Raw genomic sequence first — 21,473 nt, 5'->3', positions numbered from 1 at the left:
TGGTATGTCTCGTGAATCCGAGAGCATGGCAAGTACTGTATAAGCTCAGGGCACGTGGAGCGAAACAGTTGTACACAATTAAGGATGCTCTTAGAAAAGTAGATATAAAATCACGATAAGGCATGATGATGGCTTGGTGAGGCCGTCATCCAGCAGTGGATCACTCATAGCCGATGACGATGATGGTCGGCATCTGCTGGCAAGTGCTCGCGTCCGAGTGTCCATCCACCGCCGTTAACTTGACCACCGCTTGCGTGTGCGGCTGCGCTGCTCTTCCAAGGTGGTGAACGCTTGCCAGAAGGGGCGTCTGGGCGGGCGGCCCGTGCCACGCTTTGTGTGTGGCGTGGCGGACGTGAGCTGGTGCGTGGAGCGTCTCCTGCGTCAAGGCTACGTGTCATTCCGTGACGACATGCCCCACATCCTGCGGCACACCTCCGACACCGACTCTGCCAACCCCACCAACCGGCGCGCTTTCTGCAACTGGCTTTCTCTGGAGCCCAGCAAGGACGCAGGTGGTTTCTCACGGGATGAGGGAATCGTGCAAGCCAGTAAAATTAGCGGCTCTTGTCTTGTAATTGCCTTCCTAGGGCTGTGTGTCCCCGGGTGCTGTCCAACAGGAAGATTTGTGAATGACAACATTTAATTTCCACAATCTCGGTGTAACAGTAACAAAAATGTAAAAGCACTCGATACCAACGCCTTCAAAATTTTACTTAAAAAAAAATGTCCTCCTGTTTAGAAAGCGGCGCGTCAGCGGCGGACGAGAGGGAGTGCGGGCGGCCGTTGTCATCCCTGGCTTCGTCGGCGAGCCCCGTGCGCACACGCACGCTCACGCCGACCGAGGTTTGGCCGCTCATGGAGGATGCGACGCGCCAGCTGGTGGACGTGCTGGGCATGGAGGCGGGCGTGGCCGAGCACCTGCTCGTGCACTGTGGCTGGAACGTGGACGAGGCGGTGCAGCGGTACCTGGACTCGCGCGACAAGCTGCTCACCGAGGCCGGTATCGAGGGCCCGCCGGCGCGCGACCCCACCGACGGCGCCGCCGCCGAACAGCAGCCCACGTGCCCCATTTGCCTGGGCGTGACCGGGGAGGTGGAGCTGCTGGCACCGTTGTACTGCACGCACCGCTGCTGCAAGGTGAGAGGAGGTGTGGGCACAGTAGTAGCAGTCCCTTAATGTACACTTTGAATTTGAGCTACTGGACCGGTTGCTGTGTTCGCACTGAGAGGAAGACGTGGATTACAGTACACACGGATTACAATTTAGAGACCTGCAGATTGTTGAGAACATTAAGTGGGCTTGGACAGGACGCGTTGCTCGGAGGGATGATAACCGGTGGTCAAGACTAACGATGGAGTGGCAGCCAAAGGAGGGAACACACCACCAGTGATCATATCCCCAGTGGAGATGTAGCGGTAAAGTTATCTTGTGTGCAGGTACTATGTGGATTGTTGTATTGCAAGACCATGAAACAGAACGTGGCTAATGACGATGATGACCGGTTGTGCCACCCTGTAGTCATGCTGGAGAGCCTATCTGAGGACCAGCATCGATCAGAACATGCTCGCCAAGTGCACCTGCCCCATCATGGACTGCCCCGCACAGCCCACAGGCGCCTTCATCAGGACAATGATGGAGGACGACAGTGACCGTCTGGAGTTGGTAAGGATGCTGGATCGGCCCCACTGGTTGACCTTTGATCATCATCTCTACAATGACCATCCACCTCTCTCAGTCTACCACCACATAGAGTATCTGCTGCTACTGAGAGGCAAAGACCCAACGGTCGCGGCATGCGCTTGTCCATATGTCCGGCGCGTATGGCGACCGAGCGTGTCTGCTTGCGTCTGGCAGTACAAGCGGGCGCTGCTGCGGGGCTACGTGGAGAGCTGCTCGAACTTGGCGTGGTGCGCCAACCCGCAGGGCTGCGACCGCGTGCTCTGCAAGGACGGCACGGGCGGGCACGCCGCCACCTGCGCCAAGTGCCACTGGAGCACCTGCTTCTCTTGCAGCTTCCTGGAGGTGACCTTTCTTTCGAGCGACGAACCAACATAGACGTGCAGAATGTTCCTTTAATATTTTACGGATATTTGTCCACTGCTGGATGAATACCTCCCCTATACTATGTTGGTTAAGTTGATTGTTTGATAATACTTTACCACGCTGGTCAGCGAAGGACTGGTGATGTGGGAGGACGTGGGCTGGTTCTGATATCATACTGTTGATGTAACCCGTGGTCGGGAATCTAACTCGTTAACTGGGTTCGGAGCATCGCGCGCCAACCACCACACCGCTGTTCTACCCCCACAACTTTTTTTGTTACGTGTATGACGCTACCCCCCGTTCAGGCTCACTGCCCCGCGAGCTGCACCCAGATCGCGTGGTGGGTGGACGAGGGTGGCTACTACGAGGGCATGAGCTCGGACGCGCTCAGCAAACACCTGGCCAAGCTCATCTCCAAGCCCTGCCCCAGCTGCCACGCGCAGATCGAGAAAAACGAGGGCTGCCTGCAGTGAGTGGAGCTGCGTTCAAAATCGGTCGCAAACGGCGGCCATGTGGCGCGTGGCGAGCCCACCAGAATTTTAAACGAATCGGAACACCATGGCCTCGTTTTGAGCCGTGGAATGAGGTTGCCCGCTTTGCCTTTTTTTGCAGCATGACCTGTGCCAAGTGTAACCACAGCTTCTGTTGGCGGTGCCTCAAGGCGTGGGCCCCGACACACACCGAGTACTACAACTGCTCCACCACGGTGAGGGGTTTATTAGAGTCGTTATGTATGCATGTATGTTGAAATTATTTTGCACCGTACGTCACCAACTGCTAATCGGGGGTGCCTTAACAGCTGATATAATCAAGTCCAAGCCTGATGTTTGTTTCACTGCTATTGCAATTAATTGTGACCAAAAGAGATGGATTTCAGAATTAGTATTGTGGCAAATAAACTATTAAATAATTTTGAAATGTGACCTGTTTGCTCTTTTCTGAAGCACAATCTTAGCCATATGTATGTATACATAGTTATGTATATGTTATGCCATGTTAATATATATTTGAGAATTATTTGATTTCACTGTTTGCACTATTTTTATCTATTTTAAAATATAAAAAATAGGATCAATTACAGTGAAAAAAACATTTACATAATAGGTCATAAAATAAGAGAATTGTAAAATAAAATATACTAAAAGGATGAAATCATTAACTTCTTTAAATTGCATCCAGGTGAAATATCTTAACACCTTGTTCTCTTTTGCAGGTGAGCAAGGCAGCCAAGAGGGAAAAGCAGTTCCAGGAGTACAACGAGATGTGCATATTCTACCACCAGGCCAAAGTAAGTGCTGCTGGACCGTTGCACAGCTCCCGAGTGAAGCACGGACACACAGCAGTTCGTGGCATCGCTGTGCGAGCTGTCGTAAACACGGCACCGGATGAAAATGACAATGCATTGCTTCATTAACTCAACATTCTTTTCGGGTATAACCATCATGATGATGGTGATGATTGACGACGATCACAATGATGACGGTGATGGCGTGGATGACGATGGTGTCGATGATGATGATGCTGATTAGCATATGTCGTATAACCACTTGCTAGTATGTTATACCCCTTTCGAACCACATGGTGTGTTGCCTCTCACAGGATTTTGCACTGAAGATGAAGAGCCGGGTGGAGTCACTGGACCAGACGATTCCTGGGCGTACGGTCATGTTTGTGTTGGATGCCTGCGAGGCCCTGGCTAAGGCTCAAAAGGTCAGTGAACCGCTGAGGTCCGTGGGCGTTGGTCAACAGCACCAAAGGGCCATTCCCGGTGTTTGTCGGGAATGGCCCTTTGGTATTGGCCGGCATGCTCTGTTTTTGTCTAAAAACAATTGACTTAATTGGTTTATACATTTTGGGTGTTTAACAACCTGGGTGATTTTTATTGTGAAACATAAGTTAACCATTTACGTTGCGTGTAAGGCTATATTTTATATTTTCTCTCGTGCTAGATATTCCAATCTTAACACGTGCCATTCGATGCCTCTACCGCCCAAGCTTAAGTATATATTTGAATCGGAAAATCGTTCCGTGCCGACTGAATAACAGTTCCTTGTGTCGGCGTTCAGACTCTGGCGTACAGCAGCGTGTACAAGTATTACAGCCAGGACACAACGAAGCTGGGCTTTCTGGAGCAACAGACGGACAACCTCGAGACGCACGCTGGGGCGCTGCAAGCCCTGCTCGGTACAACCCTCGGCCCCTTGCCCCCCCCCCTCTCCACTTATTTGACGATGAATAGGAGAAGTTTTGCAGAAGACGAAAGCGATGATGATAATTAATAATGGCCCATTAAGTTCATTTCAGACGTTATTCTATGACATCACCTTCCAGGGCCGTCATTTTCTCAGACAAGATCATTTTCTCAGACAGGAAATGTATTCGTGGAAATGTATTTGTCTCGTGGCATGATGCCGCAAGCACGTTTAGAATATAATTGGGGTGTAAGCAGAGTGCAGAGGTACCACATTCTGCTGATACCACGTAGTGCAGCCCCACAGGATCCTACGACAACTTGCTATGCATGGTGGTCACCCATCCAAGGACTATCAGGTTAGCTTCCAAAGTTTTACGGAATTGGGTGCATTCCAGACGATTTGGTCATTGATCACAGACAAGACAATAGTGCGCTACAAAGCACCGATGTGCTCACCTACGCACACATGTGACCTCATCCATGCGCATGTGTGTGTGTCTGTGCGTACGCAAACAGAGGAGACAGTGCTGCAAGGCTCGGACCTGGCGTCGGCCGTGCGTGCGCTCCGCTCCCAGCACATGCAGCACGGCTTGCAGCTCATCGGAATGATCCACGAGCGCCTGGGAACGCTGCTTGGTGGCTCGACGCAGGTATCCACATGGCTGCTCCTGCACTAATAATGGCCCTGTTGTTGTAGTGGACTCTTTTGCAGTGTGTTGCCCTTTTGTCCCCACTGGGTTTTCCAGCACTGAATTGAATATCGCCGATGATATAACATTATTTTCCGTGGCATAGCTGGTGGAAAACTGCTGCCCTTTGCTGTGTGGAACAGAGGTCACATTCGGGGATCTCGGAAGCAATTTTTTGATATCCACCGTTCTGTAACATGAAGCGCTGCTCTGTTAGACATCATAGATACTTAATCTGATTAAATTAAATCTACAGTATAATCTGTATAACATTGGAGACAAAGATAAAAAATAAACGGAGAAATGTAAACGGAGAAATGTTAACTTAAAAAAAAAAGTCTTTGGTTTCATTCACCAATGTTCAGTAAGTTACCATTTTCCAAAACATACTTTTTTATATCTCTTAACAGCTTGCAGGCAAAGGGGTGCTGTGATGTACCGATTGATTTCTGGAATTTTCATGATTCTTACTAATTCAATGGGATTCACTGTGCAGCTTTTTTGTTTACTTATTCACTGCATACAAATTGCCTTGAATAAAACCACATTGGCGTATACATTTTTCTCATGTTTGCAAGGAGGATACTTTTTTGGACTTGACAAAAATAATCTTAATAAGCCACTTTTGCCCAGAGCTTGCTTGTACCTGTTTGTTGAAGAGAGTATACATGCGTGTGGGTATGTCTATGCACATTAGAGTAGTGTGTCAAATGAGGTGATGCATCCAGCAATTTCAGGACCTTGTGATCTCGACCATTTTGTGAGTGCACGCTGGGTAAAACCTCATGTGTGCCATCGCAGGACTTCCAGGTGGGAATGGCGCAGTCTGCCACCCTACAGGACAAAGAGGGAGTGGTGAAGCTATCAACCAAAGAGTACAAACATTTTTACTGTTTAATTAAACACACACACACACCCCCATACAAAAACACCGATACATTTCGATTTAAAGCTTTCGTGACTGCAGGGATTCATCTTCTTGGTTCTTTCGGTAAAGTCACGTAGAAGGGAAATAATAAAATAATTCTCACGATGTTTCGACCACAACGCAAGCAGCCGTCCTCAGGTGAAGAACAGGTCTGTCGGAAAGACAGCGTCTGGCCAAAACGTCGTGAGAATTATTTTATTATGTTTTATTTTATTATTTCCCTTCTACGTGACTACACCGATACATTTTCACACTACAATTTTTTATGGCTAGACCCCTTACGCTGCCATTCTGCTTTCGCAGCCCGTTGCCGCGAAGGAGCTCCGATGAGAACATGGACGAGGACGGAGAGGATTACCCCTGGGAGGCCGGTGGCGCGTCGCTGTTTTCGCGATTCCACAACGGGAAGGAGAACAACCGCCAAGACGACATGGACGAGGAGCTGGACTCGGACGGAGAGACGGACGGCTCGGCAGGCAGCGGCAACATGGACAGCGACCCCTGCTCCGGAGATGACGACGACGAGTACGGCTGTACGCAAGGCTGAAAGCCCCTCCCCCGGCTCTCTCACGCGCGGCGCCAAATCGTGCGCGCCGTGTTTTGTCGTGCGTCCAATCGTGCACCAGTATTTGTGATCTCGCCGGGGTCTTCAACGGGATCAAAGTGTGCAGTTACGGCAAGCAAGCAAGAATTGTACACATCGGTTTTCTGTTGTAGAACATTTTTGATCAGATATTGTACATGATCACCAATGTTTGCATTCTCTTTGGCTGTTGACCCATCCATGCAGCCGCATTGGTTTCTTTGTTAAAGTGGCACTATGTATTTACCATCATGGTTACTCTGAACTTTGAGAATAATTGTCATAATCACCATCAGGATGACAAGATATTGGGTGTTTTCTTGGACAGTTTTCCAACGTTGAAAGATTATTTTGCGCCTCATTTACTGAGCACAAAAGCCTAACATCTTTAGCTAATGTCATTCTAACACTTTCAAGTTGGTTTTCCATTATGAGCAATGGTTAAGGATTTTGTAACACTTCCTATAGTTACACTTTTTGCGAATAATGATACAGTGACACCTTAATCTGTTGCTTTTTTCAAGCTATTTAATGTTTCAGTTCTTAGCTGCTGCTTCAGCTTCCTCCATTAGTGATTTTAAATACATTTGAAATGCTTACGAATTACAATGGCGTGTATTTGATATGGCAAATACATTATTACTGTTCAGACATACCATGTGACACTAATTGTGTTTCCAAAAAATATATATAAAAAAGCAAAGTTGGTATACAGAAGATTTTCCTTTTGATCAAAAAATAAAGAATTAAAAGTTGATGTGATTATTTCATTGTGTGCAGTCATAGCACAAAAATAAAGATGTGATGTTTTGCACTTATCAAATATTTTTCACTGCGAATTGTTTTCACTTGCATCATTATGGCGCAAGGCTGTCATGAAGGCGCTATGTTTACAGCCTGCAGTACGGTAGTTTGTTGCTGAATGTAATCCCAGATGAGTAATTTGCAGGTAATGTCAGGTGTTAATGCTAAACACGTAGAATCTGTAACAAAAAAAATTGTAGTTGTGTAGCATTACGGGTAATAAACTTTCTTTGCCTCCACAGAAGTATGTTTTAGTATAGGGTGACTGGACATCTAGAAATCTGAACTCGTGCTCAACCAAATTATGGATCTGTTGAGTAAATGTTTATACGTAAAATGAATTCAGTGTTGTCATGGAATGGTATCTGCCTCCATTATAATATGGGACAAAAGGGAGAACTGATTTGAAAAAATACCCATTTGCCTATCGCACAGATGTAGATTATTTATGAAGACGGCAGAGAACCAATGGAGATTGTTAGGGCAATCGGTTAACTAAGTGAAGAAGCTGGATTTCTCCACGGACCATATACGATCAGATTCTAAAAAGAAAAATTTATAACACTTAAATGGAATTATCTTAAGTGGATAATGATGGTATCCGTATTACCTTGTTTTTGCATCCATAGCCACGCATACCAACGCTTAGTGATGTGATAGAAAATTCATTCCATTCTCGTTAGTGTTGGCAAGTTATTCCTGCACATCGACGCTTAAAACTAAACTTAATAATTTCTCAAACTATGAATTAGTACATATGTAATGAGCGACTTCTGAGACACGGCGAGCAGAAGGCTTCTGATTTATCAAGAGCACACTGGGCGATACATTGTGTAACGCAGCTACACATAGGCGATCCTAACATGTAGCCCCATCTCCGGCTTCGCAAGCTGTTCGACCAGCGCAGCGATGGCTCCGGAGAGAGTTTTCAGAACATCAGCCACGTGGTCGGAGACAGATGACGACGAGCAGTGACGCAGCCAGGACCCATAACAGCCCCGAACCTCTGGTTTGGTCCCCCTTATATCTGTCCCGGCGTGGCCAAGCTCCACCTCTGACCATGCCTCCTTTCCAGAACCTTCGAGCTGGTTCCCGGAGCTTCTCGACTGACTCTGCCTTTCACCTTTACCCCAGATCTGCCCCCCTTATAATAATGCAGCTATGACCGTAATTACCACTCCCGGCCGACAGGTGTCACCCTGTCATTACACATTCGCACGAATCTTATAGCACAAGGGTATCATATAGGTGGCTCTGTTTCACAGTCTACAGTAGTCTCATAAGAGCTTGCGACGGCCGCTCTAATACCCAAGGGAGTACTTTTTTTCAAATTTGCACCATGTTACGTCAACGCATAATGGCCTACTCGTTTAGAATTACGTTCCGCGATCTGTGTTTCCCAATGAAACACATTTATATGATTGTGTACCCAGAAACGCCTGAGAGTCGTATCCTATATTAGGGGGAGAGGGGGGGAACGATGATTGCTATGTATATTCCAAATAAAGTCACTTTAATTCTTGGCACGTCGTATTTTACGGTTATTACACCCGCAGTATTAACCGGGGCGGCCTGTCGGAGTCGAACCGCAAACCCGCGCAACAAGCGGCGAATCGGCAGCGAACCCACCCCGGGACTCGCCGTTTGTCGTCATATTGCGACGCGGTGACGCAGTCCGTCGTTACGTCGTGACGTCGGCCGCGCGTCGTGACGTCAGGCCTCACGTCGTGACGTCATTTCCTTTGCCTTGGTGAAGACGGAAGACGGCAATGGAGTCACTGCTGGTTTACGGATGCGATGGCAGAAGCCGCCCGCTGTCTCTCTCGCATGGCTCTACTGTCGGGGCGCTTAGGGAGGAAGCCGCGGGTTTCCAGGTGAGTCCGACACATTTGTAGTTACGTTGTAATTAATCGTTTGTTTCATTGTATGTATGACAAGATGTAGGCCGCAGGCTTCGAGTTAGGCCCCAGGCCTGGCTTTGAGTTGAGGGAGAAACGGCTGCGGTTACTGCTGCTCATGCGTCATGATTAGTAGCATTGCTGTTACTATTGTTGTTGTTGTAAGTGAGAGTGCAGTGTTTGGTCAGGCAGACTCAACATGTTAGGTCGGACGCTGTCTTTCCGACAGCCTTGTTCTTCACCTGAGGACGGCTGCTTGCGTTGTGGCCGAGACGTCGTGAGAATTGTATTGTATTATGTTTTATTTGTATTTTATTATTTCCCTTCTACGTGACTTTACCGAAAGAACCAAGAAGATGTTATGTCCTCCAGCGGTGGAGAAGAAGCTCTGGGTCGTTTCGGGCCGAGTAAAATGTAGTGGAAGGTGCCACGCAGCGGCGGGAGCCAAAGCTGGGACGATACTCCGCGTTGATCACAAATCGTTTGCCGCGCTGAGCTCGTGGTGGAAATTCCACGTTACGGTGGCGGATTACTGTGTGCCCATTGGACGAGCAGTGTTGTTACTTCCCAACGGGGCCGAGTCTCGTCTACTCCTGAGGTGCACGGAGCTGAGTCGCCGAAATTAAACAAAAAGGATACCTACCTGGATGTTTGTCGACCTCGTGTGATGGTTGTGAGGTGTGGAACGGTAGCGTCGTGGTTAGGGCACTGCCTTATGAACCCGGCAAACCGAGTTAAGATTCCTGGCCACGGTTACTATTGGTGGCCGGTGATATCAGAACCGACTAGGCCTCCCCAATGTCGGTTTAGCCTTAAATGAGTACTGTATAGTCATTCATTTGAACGTCTATGTCGTAGCTCTGGCCACACTACCGCATGGTGCGCCCTCTCGGCCTTAATTGGTATTTCGGAATGATGGTTGCACACACAAGTTGCCTCAACAGTCTGTTAAAGCAACACCGATGGTGTCTGTCTTTTTTGTGCGTTGAAGGGTTTGCCCAGCGATGATGTATTCGTTCTGTGCAATGGGAGGCTGGCGAGGGACGAGGACGTCGTGGTGCCAGGAAGCTGCTACCGGCTGCACGCCAAGCTGCTCGGCGGCAAGGGAGGTGAGTGTGAGCAGTGTGCAGCCACTGCATCAGCAGCAGAGAGAGAGACGTGATGCCAGATTCACATCTTGAGAGATCTAATGAATATCATCACCTGGATTTATGCGAGCCATTTTTGGTGAAGAAAACATGGGCGCGTTTGCTGCAAGGCTTGCACGAACATTCAACACGCATAATGGGCCCATGGACGTAGACGCTATTGCTGCTTGTTGCAGAGGTTAGTTCGAGTCCAGTGCCTGTCCATAAACATTCATGCTGTCAGCTTCACAGTGGATGTTGAAGATCCCGTGACGTCTGGAAAACTTGACTGTGTGTTTCCCCAAGTTTAACTAATAAACCCCAACAACACCATTACCACATTGTTTAAAAGTCACGAAGAACAATTATGACATTTCTGACCACTCAGCGCTGTTGCTGTGTCTCCGCTTCGCAGGGTTTGGCTCGATGCTGCGTGCGCTGGGAGCTCAGATCGAGAAGACGACAAACCGCGAGGCCTGCCGGGACCTGAGCGGCCGCCGTTTACGTGACGTCAACAGCGAGAAGGCGTAAGGCATATACTGTACCTCGTAGCAGGCCTCTGACTGCACTTTCGGATGGGCCACGTAAATAAAATGTGTACTGGCACGGTCAAATATCATGTCACGTGTGCACACGTGACATCACAAAGTCATAGCATCTGTACACGTGACCACTAAAATGCACTTAAGTCTCCAGGTTTTTTATCTGATATTTTGCTTACTTCTTGCTAATCTTTATACTTTGTCGATTGCTTTCTCCTATTATATATATATTTTCATCTCACCAATGTGCACCTCTTAAGTTCTGTGTAGGCCATAACTCGGTGGGCCATTGCAAGAGATTTGGCCCGTGAGCCACCAGTTGAAAAACTCTTCCTTATTGCTATAAGTGCCCTTAACTTTCAGACTTTTGTCTCTTACCAGTGGACTGTGTATTCATTTTATGTAAGATATGTTGCATTATATTTAAGTTTAGTTTTCAAAAGTAGGCTGTGGTCATCTTATAAATGCGCTGCTTTGCTGAACTACGAATACAATACTAGTAGGTGAAATAGTAAAATATTTTGCTAAAAATAACACGATTGGCATTAAGTGGAAAAACTTGACGGACGTGTATAAATGCTGCCAAGAGTGAGTTTGTAACTGAGCTTAGATCCATGGCAAAACATCGTGTGACATTACATGTCTGAGATGGTGTCCTAGCACTGCTATTCTGGTATCATGGGTTCAATTCCTGAGCAAGCACTTCAGCTCACAAGTAACAATTTGAATCTCAGTGGCATGAGCCTCGCCGTAGTGTGGTGTCTACATGAGCAAGGGGAGACAGTTAGCAGGCATGCAAGGTGCTGAACACACCACCTTCCTTGCCCCCATATTGGCCGTAACCAGATTTTTTTAAACATTTCCTCAATTGTTCATAAGTCTAAACGGAGGCTCTCTCTGTCCGTGTTAACATGGGCATCCTCCCCTCGCCGTTGGGCAGCATGGCGGAGTGGCTAAAGCAGCAGACAGACCGCGAAGCGGAGCGTGCTGAACGACGCCGCCAGCGGCTGGAGCGCCGCCTGAGCCAACCCAAGTACCACTACAGTGACCCCGTGTACGAGCAGCAGCTGCACGACATGGCCGAGCGTCTGGACGACTCCGTGATAAAAGGTGGCCGCACTGCAGACGCGCTACACAGAATCATGCCACCAACTGTCACTGAAACATTCTCAAGAGTAGACAATGATGGGTGCTGAGTGTCTTATGTATTGGTTGTGCAGGCATGCAGATGGCAGCAGCAGCGCAGTGAGGCCTGGCGAGGTCCGCAAAAAGAGGCCCTCATCTGAGGCCACCAAGAGCTCCGGCAAAAAGAAGTGCCTCTGGTTCGCAATGCATTACATCATCCGCCTTGATCAATCCACTGCTGGTTGAAGGCCTGTAGTTGTGCCACGCTTGCGGTTATTTGTGTACACGCCTAATAATCTGCACTGTGCGTGGTGATGGCCAGGCTGGGAGTGGAAGGACTGGGAAACACCAGCAGCTCAGGCTCTGACAGCGACAGTCGGTCAAGCGCCTCCTCGAGCCCTCCGCCAACAACGAGCAGGAGCAGCAGCTCTGTCGAGGCGCGCCGCTCCGCCACCACTACCACCGCCAGCAGCAGCAGCGGGGACGAGGGTCAGATCGGCAGAAAAGCAGCACCATGCGACACCGCAACAGCTGCCAGGACATCCGTCCAAGACGCCTCTGGTAGCGAAGCCAGCCCCTCTACAGGAGGGGAGAAGCAGGAAGCTGCAACTCCAAGCTCGATAGAGATGGGAGAGGGTGACAAAGGCGGCAAGAGTGAGAGCACCAGTGGGGTCAGTAGTGAGGAGAGAAAGGGAGGGGAGGTAGGAGATGTCAGTCCTCAGCCGGGCAAGGCTGTAAACATCGAGAATCCAGAACCAGAGACCTCAGTCGACAGTGCAACCACCTCTGGAAGCACCCTGCCACCGAGTCCAGCAGAGAGTGTGGCTGCTACCGAATCCACTCCCCCACCAAACACAGCAGTCGCAGAGGTGAGTGCTATTTTTTTATTATCTAACTTTAAGTTAAATACTTATGCACGTACTACAGGCAGAGGAATAGCATTGTCATTAATGAACATTGATACACCATGTTCTGCTGACATCAGTTTACACCTGCCCAGTTACCTTTAAATACATTTTGCTGGAACACATTGATCCTAAAGGCCAGGAAGCTAATCGACCTGGGTTTTTTTAATTTTGAGTGAACCGAGAGTTAATTTGTGAGGATATATAGTTTGTTGACTACTACAGTGCTGTGCATCTGTCCACACCTCAGTTTTGCAGATCAAGGTCTTCAAAGCTACAATTTGTGTGCTGGGCTCCGAAAGAGTTCCAACAGCGCATTTGCAGCAAGGTGACACGGGCATAATATTAACCACTCCATGGGTTTTCCATCTTACAGGTCACTGCGGAGGTGGATTTGATGGCATTGAGCTCTGTGGAAGAGCTGGAGGCACTGGGGTTGGAGTGTCTCAAGGCTGTCCTCATGGCACGTGGCATGAAGTGCGGTGGCACGCTGCACGAGAGGGCAGCACGGCTCTACTCTGTGCGTGGTGTGGACCCTGCACAAATCGACCAAGCTCTTCTGGCAAAACCAGCCAAGCCAGGCAAATCGGGAAAGTCAGGCCAAGGGGGCCAGGCCAACAAAGGGAAGTGATGAGTAGCCTTGTTTTGGATATGGTTTATGTAATGGAGGGATATACTCGATAAAAACGAATAATTCACAGTTTAAGGGAATGTGTGTAAGCTAATGGGAACACTTAAGCTACATTTGATATTTCTATCATCTCCCCACAGATGACCACACAATGAACCCCATTAATGTTTTCATCCACTTAATCGGCCTACTGAAAGCCTCTTTTCTGGACAATTTTATATCGTGGGTTATTTTTTCCAAAACATCCCTCAAGTGTATAGATATTACATTCAGGATTGTAATAAGATTCAATTTGTTCTGTAAAGTGAGTCAAAATTGTACTTGAATATTTCATACTATTAAATATCCAGTCTTTCAATTGTTTGTCTTGTTTTTTTTTCAAAGTTCAGTCATCTCACGATTATCCAGGCTAATGGGGGAATAGGTGCCCTGGATAAAAAAAAAACCTGGATTAAAAAAATGTGTTAGTTTAAAGATATTTGCCTACGTAGAATGGGGCTTGCCTAAGTTTACCATTACATGGGCACTGGGACAGTGACCTTTATTAACTCCTCAAGTGAGGAGCAGTGATGAAACCAGCACGTGTCTAAAGAATTTTCTTTTGCAAACGCGGTTAATCTGTCAGATCTGTCTTAAGGATAAACAAGCTTAGTTTAATTGGTGTTCAAGTGTCAATCACCATGAATATAAAATGTTTAATGTACAGAAGAAATTCAGAATGCCTGAGGGATAAGCAATACACCGGCCCTTAAAAAAAAAACAATGCACACAAATTACAAATGTGTTTTTTTATTACATTTAAATGTGAAACTTCGTCATGTCAGTCTATACAATGTTTTTTTCTGATCAAGATGCCCCCCACTAATTTCAACACGCAGTGCATATGGTGTAGCAATTGCTAGTGTTCCATGTACAATGGGCCCTTCGTATAACGCACGTTGTCCTTGAGAATGGGGTCGCCCACAGGCATGGTCTTTTTGAATCCCTTGTGCCCCCTTTTCCATATGGGCTTGGCTGTGCCCACGGCCCAGCGAGTCAGGTAGCTGCCAAGTGACAAAAAAAACAAGTTGTGAGTTGCGTGCTAAAGTCGACAGCATGACATTTCATAGGTAATGTACTCATACCTGTCAACCAACCCCTTATCAGTGCCCACCTTATTCCAGACCAATTCAGACGTTATTGGTCACCCCGTGCCCTATTACATCTCGGCGTTCATCCTACAAAGTCCCATCATAAGGGAGAAACACAAATATACAAAAAAAAATATGCCCGTATTGATTCGGCTAAAACATGGGACCTTTCTTGCCAATATCAAAGTATAAGAACACTCTGGTCTTACACTGGTTGAGACTCGGCCCTAAAGAAGGATGTCTCTGGTGTAGACAATGCATATATTACCAGAGCATGTTTTTGTTTGCATGTTCACAAGTATGTGGTTAATGCAGACATGATTCCTTGCAAAAGGTTTCTGTTTGGTGTTTGAATATCTTAACACCTGTTTTATTGCCATAAAGGGTGAAACCTATTCAGATGGACCTGAAAACTAAATTTCCCGTACAAGAATATGGGCGAACCGTATGGGTTGACAGGTATGTGTACTGCTGAACAAAAAAAAACCTAGCCTGCACTTACGTATTGAGGATCAGTTTTGGCTTGGGAACATGGTCCGGTGGAAGCCTTGGCCTGTGATCTGGCAGGAGACCTGTGTTGAAACACAAGATGCACAGTTGGGCTTATATAACTGACAGATTACGCATGCATATACAGGGTGCTTCAAAAAAATGTTAACACTTATATGGGACTATGTTTTTTAATGGAAAAAGAACGAACACACGAACATGATTACAAATATGTTTATAGCTTCAAAAAGTCAGTCTCCACTTGTTCGCCATCATTGTTAACACACGCCTGGAATCTTCTCCATGTGGTCTTCAGAGCCTGGAGGCACATCCCTTGTGGTATTGTTGCAAATTCTCAGAAGTGTTAACATTTTTTTGAAACACCCAATATTGGGAGCAGGCCTGTGTGCATGTTCGTTGCATAAGTCCCAAGTGCCCATTGTGTGCGTGCCCAATGTGCATCTGGTGTGCGCAATTCTCACCGGCCCTGTGCGCCATTTTAACGCAGACGGCCACCTTGCGGTGCTCCTCCAGGCACAGGCCAGTGACGCGGCGTGGCAGCATTCCTCCATCGGAACGCAAGAACTGACTCAGGAGCAGCACATCCTGTATGCCATGAAGGACACGCGTGTCCATTAACACGCACCCAATGGTGCTCTTTCAAGTCAAATGTTTTTTTATTTAAATGCCTGCGAGAGTGATTTTTTTATCTCTATCTCGGTTGTATGTCGTTCATTAGTCCAGACTACATTTTTCACTTTTCGGTACATGAGGCAAGCTCAAGTTGTGTTTTCGACAAGATCTATACCATATATAGTATGTGCATCTTCTAACAATGAGTCGCATGTGTATTATCCATATGGGATGCTGCTGTGGTGTAATGGTAAGCATACTATTTTATCATTCCTGGCGACTTGGTTTCACAAACGCGTGTACCTGTGGCCTATGCTTACCGTGTAATCATACTTGTGCTTGACGTTCCAACGGCAGATGGGGCAGCTGCCTGCAGGATTGGGCGGCTCGTTGCCTGCTTGCTGTTCCACAATTTTCCCTTCCAACTGGGGGGAAAAAGCTGACATGCTTCAACAACCATTTCATCGTAACTTGCCTTTTAGCATAGATTTCTGCGTACAATTATTAGTTTTTTTCTCAAAATTCCAGTTGTGCTATTTGGTACTGTATGCCATCCCACGAAAATTGCCTTCCATAACAGTTAGCAATGCGATGGAGATTTTATTGGGCATGACAATTTGCTTTCACCAATGAACTGTGAACCCAGTAGTCAGCAATTTGACCTCCCACATTAACTCCGAACGTGTGAAACGCTGGGTGTGTGTGTTGAATGAGCCAACATTTGTTCGTCGATGCAAGTGACTCAAACGTTTACCGTTGTTGTGTTTCCTTCCTTGTGTTCAGTAACTGCACAAAGCAATGCAAAACAACAATTAAGCAACACGCTTCACTGCGATATGGGTTTGCTCAATCTGCTGCAGTTATAAAACCTCAGGCTGTCCACCGAGGCTCTGTCACTCAAAATATTTCAGCCTGGTCAAATGGGTGTCAGCTCGAGAATGTCACGTTTAGGATCTGGTTATCATGAGGTCACGAATACTCTTAAGAGACTATGGCATATTAGGCAGATGGGTAAACTTTATTTAAACGCAGGTGAGAGCCTGTTGAGATTAAAAGTATATTTTTCCAAAGCAGACCTTGGTATTTAAAGCAATATAACACGTGATAAAAGGCCAAACATCGGTATACATGATTGAAATATGAAACACAAACCAGTATACATTTTAAAACAGAACTTGCTATATCACCAATACACAGTTTAAAATTAGGCATGTTTACAATCGCTGCCCCAGAAATGAAATAGAATTTTCCGTTTAAAACCGACTGGGAGGGAATGCCATTTAAAAAAAAAAGTAGAACGCAATATTGTTCTAGGAGCATCATGTAATAATAAAAACATTTTTCAAATGTACTATTTTATCTAGGTACACAGGAATTGTGGCATGCATTACATTTCCGGGGTTGAAATGTAAAATAAAGCACGTGTATTCATTCTCCAAGGTCACCACTTAATGCCTGTGTCAGTTGAGGCATGCACAGGTGAGTCTTAGATGGAGAAACAATTAAATTTGTCTACAGTACTTCATCAGGAGGGGTGACTGAAAATTCTATGCGTAGCCTGGGGGTAGCCGTGCATTTTACCCCGTAATGAATTGGCTATGGAGGCACATACATTTCAGTTACAGAGGTCATCACGAGCAATGCTGTTCATGCCAGCACACCTCCCCATCACTTCTTCCCTTCTGTCAGATCCAGTAAGCAGTGGCACCTGACCTTCAATGATCTGCTCCCACAGCCTTTCCCTTGGGTGGTTACGGGTACGGGTTCGACCCGGACAATCGGTTAATTCGCATCTATATCCTCCTAATGGTCGGAATTGATTTGTACCGGTAGTAGTACGTTGAACTTTAACTCCGGTACAATGCACAGTGTTGATCACGGACCTAGGCCGACTGAGAAAGTCTTGCTTTGGTCTACCGTGCAGCGGAAATAGTGGCGGCCTCTCGCACGACGCTCGGGCTCTGCGCACCTTGTCGGAGCCCCCGCGTCTGCACGGCGCCCGCCGCGAGCGAGCTGGGCGCGTTGGCGAGGCGGGAGGCCGCCTGCGGGAGGAGCGCGGGGACCCGGGCGCCTCCTCGCAGAGGCGGCAGCAGCAGCAGGCGCGAAGCGGCCACGCCGAACACGCGCGCCGCCATTACGGTGGGGAGGATGGGCGGGGTCTAGTGGGTGGGCGGGGTAGGGGGCGGGGTGGTGGGCGGGGTAGAGTGGGTGGGGCGGAGGGGGTAAAGGGGTGGGGGCGGAGGGGGTAGAGGGGTGGGGGGGTAGGGGGCGGGGTGGTGAGCGGGGTAGAGTGGGAGGGGCGGAGGGGGTAAAGGGGTGGGGGCGGAGGGGGTAGAGGGGTGGGGGGGTAGGGGGTGAGCGGGGGTAGAGTGGGAGGGGCGGAGGGGGTAGAGGGGTGGGGGCGGAGGGGGTGGGGTGGTGAGCGGGGTAGAGTGGGAGGGGCGGAGGGGGTAAAGGGGTGGGGGCGGAGGGGGTAGAGGGGTGGGGGGGGTAGGGGGTGGGGTGGTGAGCGGGGTAGAGTGGGAGGGGCGGAGGGGTAAAGGGGTGGGGGGTAGAGAGGTGGGGGGGGTAGAGGGGTGGGGGGGGGTAGGGGGTGGGGTGGTGAGTGGGGTAGAGTGGGAGGGGCGGAGGGGGTAAAGGGGTGGGGGCGGAGGGGGTGGGGTGGTGAGCGGGGTAGAGTGGGAGGGGCGGAGGGGGTAAAGGGGTGGGGGCGGAGGGGGTAGAGGGGTGGGGGCGGAGGGGGTGGGGTGGTGAGCGGGGTAGAGTGGGAGGGGCGGAGGGGGGTAAAGGGGTGGGGGCGGAGGGGGTAGAGGGGTGGGGGGGTAGGGGGTGGGGTGGTGAGCGGGGTAGAGTGGGAGGGGCGGAGGGTGTAGAGGGGTGGGGGCGGGAGGGGGTGGGGTGGTGAGCGGGGTAGAGTGGGAGGGGCGGAGGGGGTAAAGGGGTGGGGGCGGAGGGGGTAGAGGGGTGGGGGCGGAGGGGGTGGGGTGGTGAGCGGGGTAGAGTGGGAGGGGCGGAGGGGGTAAAGGGGTGGGGGCGGAGGGGGTAGAGGGGTGGGGGGGGTAGGGGGTGGGGTGGTGAGCGGGGTAGAGTGGGAGGGGCGGAGGGGTAAAGGGGTGGGGGGTAGAGAGGTGGGGGGGGTAGAGGGGTGGGGGGGGGTAGGGGGTGGGGTGGTGAGCGGGGTAGAGTGGGAGGGGCGGAGGGGGTAAAGGGGTGGGGGCGGAGGGGGGTAGAGGGGTGGGGGGGTAGGGGGCGGGGTGGTGAGCGGGGTAGAGTGGGAGGGGCGGAGAGGGTAGAGGGGTGGGGGGGTAGGGGTGGGGTGGTGAGCGGGGTAGAGTGGGAGGGGGCGGAGGGGGTAGAGGGGTGGGGGCGGAGGGGGTGGGGGTGGTGAGCGGGGTAGAGTGGGAGGGGCGGAGGGGGTAAAGGGGTGGGGGCGGAGGGGGTAGAGGGGTGGGGCGGGAGGGGGTGGGGTGGTGAGCGGGGTAGAGTGGGAGGGGCGGAGGGGGTAAGGGGTGGGGGCGGAGGGGGTAGAGGGTGGGGGGGTATGGGGGTGGGGTGGTGAGCGGGGTAGAGTGGTGAGGGGCGGAGGGGTAAAGGGGTGGGGGGGTAGAGAGGTGGGGGGGTAGAGGGGTGGGGGGGGTAGGGGGTGGGGTGGTGAGCGGGGGTAGAGTGGGAGGGGCGGAGGGGGTAAAGGGGTGGGGGCGGAGGGGGGTAGAGGGGTGGGGGGGTAGGGGGCGGGGGTGGTGAGCGGGGTAGAGTGGGAGGGGCGGAGGGGGTAGAGGGGTAGGGGGGGTAGGGGGTGGGGTGGTGAGCGGGGTAGAGTGGGAGGGGCGGAGGGGGTAAAGGGGTGGGGGGTAGAGAGGTGGGGGGGTAGAGGGGTGGGGGGGGTAGGGGGTGGGGTGGTGAGCGGGGTAGAGTGGGAGGGGCGGAGGGGGTAAAGGGGTGGGGGGGCGGAGGGGGTAGAGGGGTGGTGGGGGCTAGGGGGGCGGGTGTGGTGAGCGGGGTAGAGTGGGAGGGGCGGAGAGGGTAGAGGGGTGGGGGGGTAGGGGGTGGGGTGGTGAGCGGGGGGTAGAGTGGGAGGGGCGGAGGGGTAAAGGGGTGGGGGGTAGAGAGGTGGGGGGGGTAGAGGGGTGGGGGGTAGGGGGCGGGGTGGTGAGGGGGGTAGAGTGGGAGGGGCGGAGGGGGTTAGAGGGGTGGGGGGCGGAGGGGGTGGGGTGGTTGAGCGGGGTTTAGAGTGGGAGGGGGCGGAGGGGGTAAAGGGGTGGGGGCGGAGGGGGTAGAGGGGTGGGGGCGGAGGGGGGTGGGGTGGTGAGCGGGGTAGAGTGGGAGAGGGCGGAGGGGGTAAAGGGGTGGGGGCGGAGGGGGTAGAGGGGTGGGGGGGTAGGGGGTGGGGTGGTGAGCGGGGGTAGAGTGGGAGGGGCGGAGGGTAAAGGGGTGGGGGGGTAGAGAGGTGGGGGGGTAGAGGGGTGGGGGTGGGTAGGGGTGGGGTGTGTGAGCGGGGTAGAGTGGGAGGGGCGGAGGGGGTAAAGGGGTGGGGGCGGAGGGGGTAGAGGGGTGGGGGGGTAGGGGGCGGGGTGGTGAGCTGGGTAGAGTGGGAGGGGCGGAGGGGGTAGAGGGGTGGGGGGGTAGGGGGTGGGGTGGTGAGCGGGGTAGAGTGGGAGGGGCGGAGGGGTTAAAGGGGTGGGGGGTAGAGAGGTGGGGGGGTAGAGGGGTGGGGGGGTAGGGGGCGGGGGTGGTGAGCGGGTAGAGTGGGAGGGGCGGAGGGGGTAAAGGGGTGGGGGGTAGAGGGGTGGGGGGTAGGGGGTGGGGGTGGTGAGCGGGGTAGAGTGGGAGGGGCGGAGGGGTAAAGGGGTGGGGGGTAGAGAGGTGGGGGGGTAGAGGGGTGGGGGGGGTAGGGGGTGGGGTGGTGAGCGGGGTAGAGTGGGAGGGGCGGAGGGGGTAAAGGGGTGGGGGCGGAGGGGGTAGAGGGGTGGGGGGGTAGGGGGCGGGGTGGTGAGCTGGGTAGAGTGGGAGGGGCGGAGGGGGTAGAGGGGTGGGGGGGTAGGGTTGGGGTGGTGAGCGGGGTAGAGTGGAGGGGCGGAGGGGTAAAGGGGTGGGGGGTAGAGAGGTGGGGGGGTAGAGGGGTGGGGGGGGTAGGGGGGCGGGGTGGTGAGCGGGGTAGAGTGGGAGGGGCGGAGGGGGTAAAGGGGTGGGGGGTAGAGGGGTGGGGGGTAGGGGGTGGGGTGGTGAGCGGGGTAGAGTGGGAGGGGCGGAGGGGGTAGAGGGGTGGGGGCGGAGGGGGTAGAGGGGTGGGGGGGTAGGGGGCGGGGTGGTGAGCGGGGTAGAGTGGGAGGGGCGGAGGGGGTAGAGGGGTGGGGTGGTAAGCGGGGTAGAGTGGGTGGGCGGGGTAAAGCGGGAGGGCGGGGTGAAAGGGGGGGGGTGGGGTAGGGGGGGTGGAACGGGGGCGGGGTGAAGGGGGGGGTGAAAGGGGGGGGAAGGGGGGGGTGGGGTAGCCCACGGCAGAGTCTCCTCCACAATGTCATCACCGCGCGAAAAATTGCGGACATCTTAAATCTTGACTTAAAGCTTTCGCGATTGCAGGAATTAATATTCTTTGGGTCTTTCGGTAAAGTCATTTCGATAGAAAAAATTACAATGAAATAATGAAAATTAAGTGATTAATGAATAATAAAAGTATCACTTTATTTTTATAATTTTATTTTTCTATCTACGTGCCTACCGAAAGACCCAAAGAAGACGGACATCTTGGTCGGGG

At 51.4% G+C, this 21,473-nt stretch overlaps 3 protein-coding genes across 4 annotated transcripts in view; 2 read left to right on the top strand and 1 right to left on the bottom strand.

Moving 5' to 3' along the window:
• Positions 1 to 7,260, top strand: part of LOC133347274 (cullin-9-like) — a 42,875-nt gene extending 35,615 nt beyond the window's left edge. Inside the window, exons 28-39 of the mRNA XM_061559403.1 lie at positions 281 to 512; positions 740 to 1,137; positions 1,519 to 1,662; positions 1,855 to 2,022; positions 2,349 to 2,512; positions 2,656 to 2,749; positions 3,257 to 3,331; positions 3,643 to 3,753; positions 4,110 to 4,227; positions 4,754 to 4,887; positions 5,728 to 5,801; positions 6,158 to 7,260. Of these exons, the coding sequence (XP_061415387.1) occupies positions 281 to 512; positions 740 to 1,137; positions 1,519 to 1,662; positions 1,855 to 2,022; positions 2,349 to 2,512; positions 2,656 to 2,749; positions 3,257 to 3,331; positions 3,643 to 3,753; positions 4,110 to 4,227; positions 4,754 to 4,887; positions 5,728 to 5,801; positions 6,158 to 6,401 (1,956 nt within the window). The 3' untranslated portion in view covers positions 6,402 to 7,260. The remainder of the gene's footprint in view (positions 1 to 280; positions 513 to 739; positions 1,138 to 1,518; positions 1,663 to 1,854; positions 2,023 to 2,348; positions 2,513 to 2,655; positions 2,750 to 3,256; positions 3,332 to 3,642; positions 3,754 to 4,109; positions 4,228 to 4,753; positions 4,888 to 5,727; positions 5,802 to 6,157) is intronic.
• A 1,717-nt stretch (positions 7,261 to 8,977) lies between these two features.
• On the top strand, positions 8,978 to 13,827 carry SDE2 (SDE2 telomere maintenance homolog). 2 transcript variants are annotated; one of them, XM_061559402.1, is made up of 7 exons: positions 8,978 to 9,115; positions 10,131 to 10,248; positions 10,682 to 10,793; positions 11,749 to 11,937; positions 12,047 to 12,130; positions 12,256 to 12,802; positions 13,215 to 13,827. In XM_061559402.1, the coding sequence occupies exons 1-7, from the start codon at positions 9,011 to 9,013 to the stop codon at positions 13,467 to 13,469; spliced, it is 1,410 nt and encodes a 469-aa protein (XP_061415386.1). In that variant the 5' UTR covers positions 8,978 to 9,010; the 3' UTR covers positions 13,470 to 13,827. The 2 variants fall into 2 exon arrangements, 1 of the variants encoding a protein (XP_061415386.1); XR_009755697.1 differs by lacking the exon at positions 13,215 to 13,827 and having other exon boundaries at positions 11,749 to 11,918; positions 12,029 to 12,130; positions 12,256 to 12,430.
• A 415-nt stretch (positions 13,828 to 14,242) lies between these two features.
• On the bottom strand, positions 14,243 to 17,880 carry MRPS18A (mitochondrial ribosomal protein S18A). The gene is made up of 6 exons (XM_061559401.1): positions 17,691 to 17,880; positions 16,476 to 16,507; positions 16,042 to 16,146; positions 15,571 to 15,694; positions 15,102 to 15,171; positions 14,243 to 14,512 (listed from the first exon to the last, which is right to left on the bottom strand). The coding sequence occupies exons 1-6, from the start codon at positions 17,854 to 17,856 to the stop codon at positions 14,368 to 14,370; spliced, it is 642 nt and encodes a 213-aa protein (XP_061415385.1). The 5' UTR covers positions 17,857 to 17,880; the 3' UTR covers positions 14,243 to 14,367.
• Positions 17,881 to 21,473: the final 3,593 nt, after the last annotated feature.

This window comes from Lethenteron reissneri, chromosome 25 (genome assembly GCF_015708825.2).
Source record: "Lethenteron reissneri isolate LAM-NWPU_2019-01 chromosome 25, ASM1570882v1, whole genome shotgun sequence".
Lineage (NCBI taxonomy): Eukaryota > Metazoa > Chordata > Hyperoartia > Petromyzontiformes > Petromyzontidae > Lethenteron > Lethenteron reissneri.
The sequence above is the reverse complement of the archived record's forward strand: the minus strand, read 5'-3'. Positions and strand labels throughout refer to the sequence as shown.

Bases quoted from the DNA above. Each gene is read 5' to 3' on its own strand.
- SDE2 (XM_061559402.1), top strand. From the start codon at position 9,011: ATGGAGTCACTGCTGGTTTACGGATGCGATGGCAGAAGCCGCCCGCTG. The intron at 10,794-11,748 runs GTAAGGCATATA...GCCGTTGGGCAG, and splicing joins GACGTCAACAGCGAGAAGGC to CATGGCGGAGTGGCTAAAGC. The intron at 11,938-12,046 runs GCTACACAGAAT...AGATGGCAGCAG, and splicing joins GGTGGCCGCACTGCAGACGC to CAGCGCAGTGAGGCCTGGCG.
- MRPS18A (XM_061559401.1), bottom strand. From the start codon at position 17,856: ATGGCGGCGCGCGTGTTCGGCGTGGCCGCTTCGCGCCTGCTGCTGCTG. The intron at 16,508-17,690 runs GTGCGCAGAGCC...TGCTTTGTGCAG, and splicing joins GACGCGGGGGCTCCGACAAG to TTACTGAACACAAGGAAGGA. The intron at 15,172-15,570 runs GTGAGAATTGCG...GTTTCAACACAG, and splicing joins TAAAATGGCGCACAGGGCCG to GTCTCCTGCCAGATCACAGG.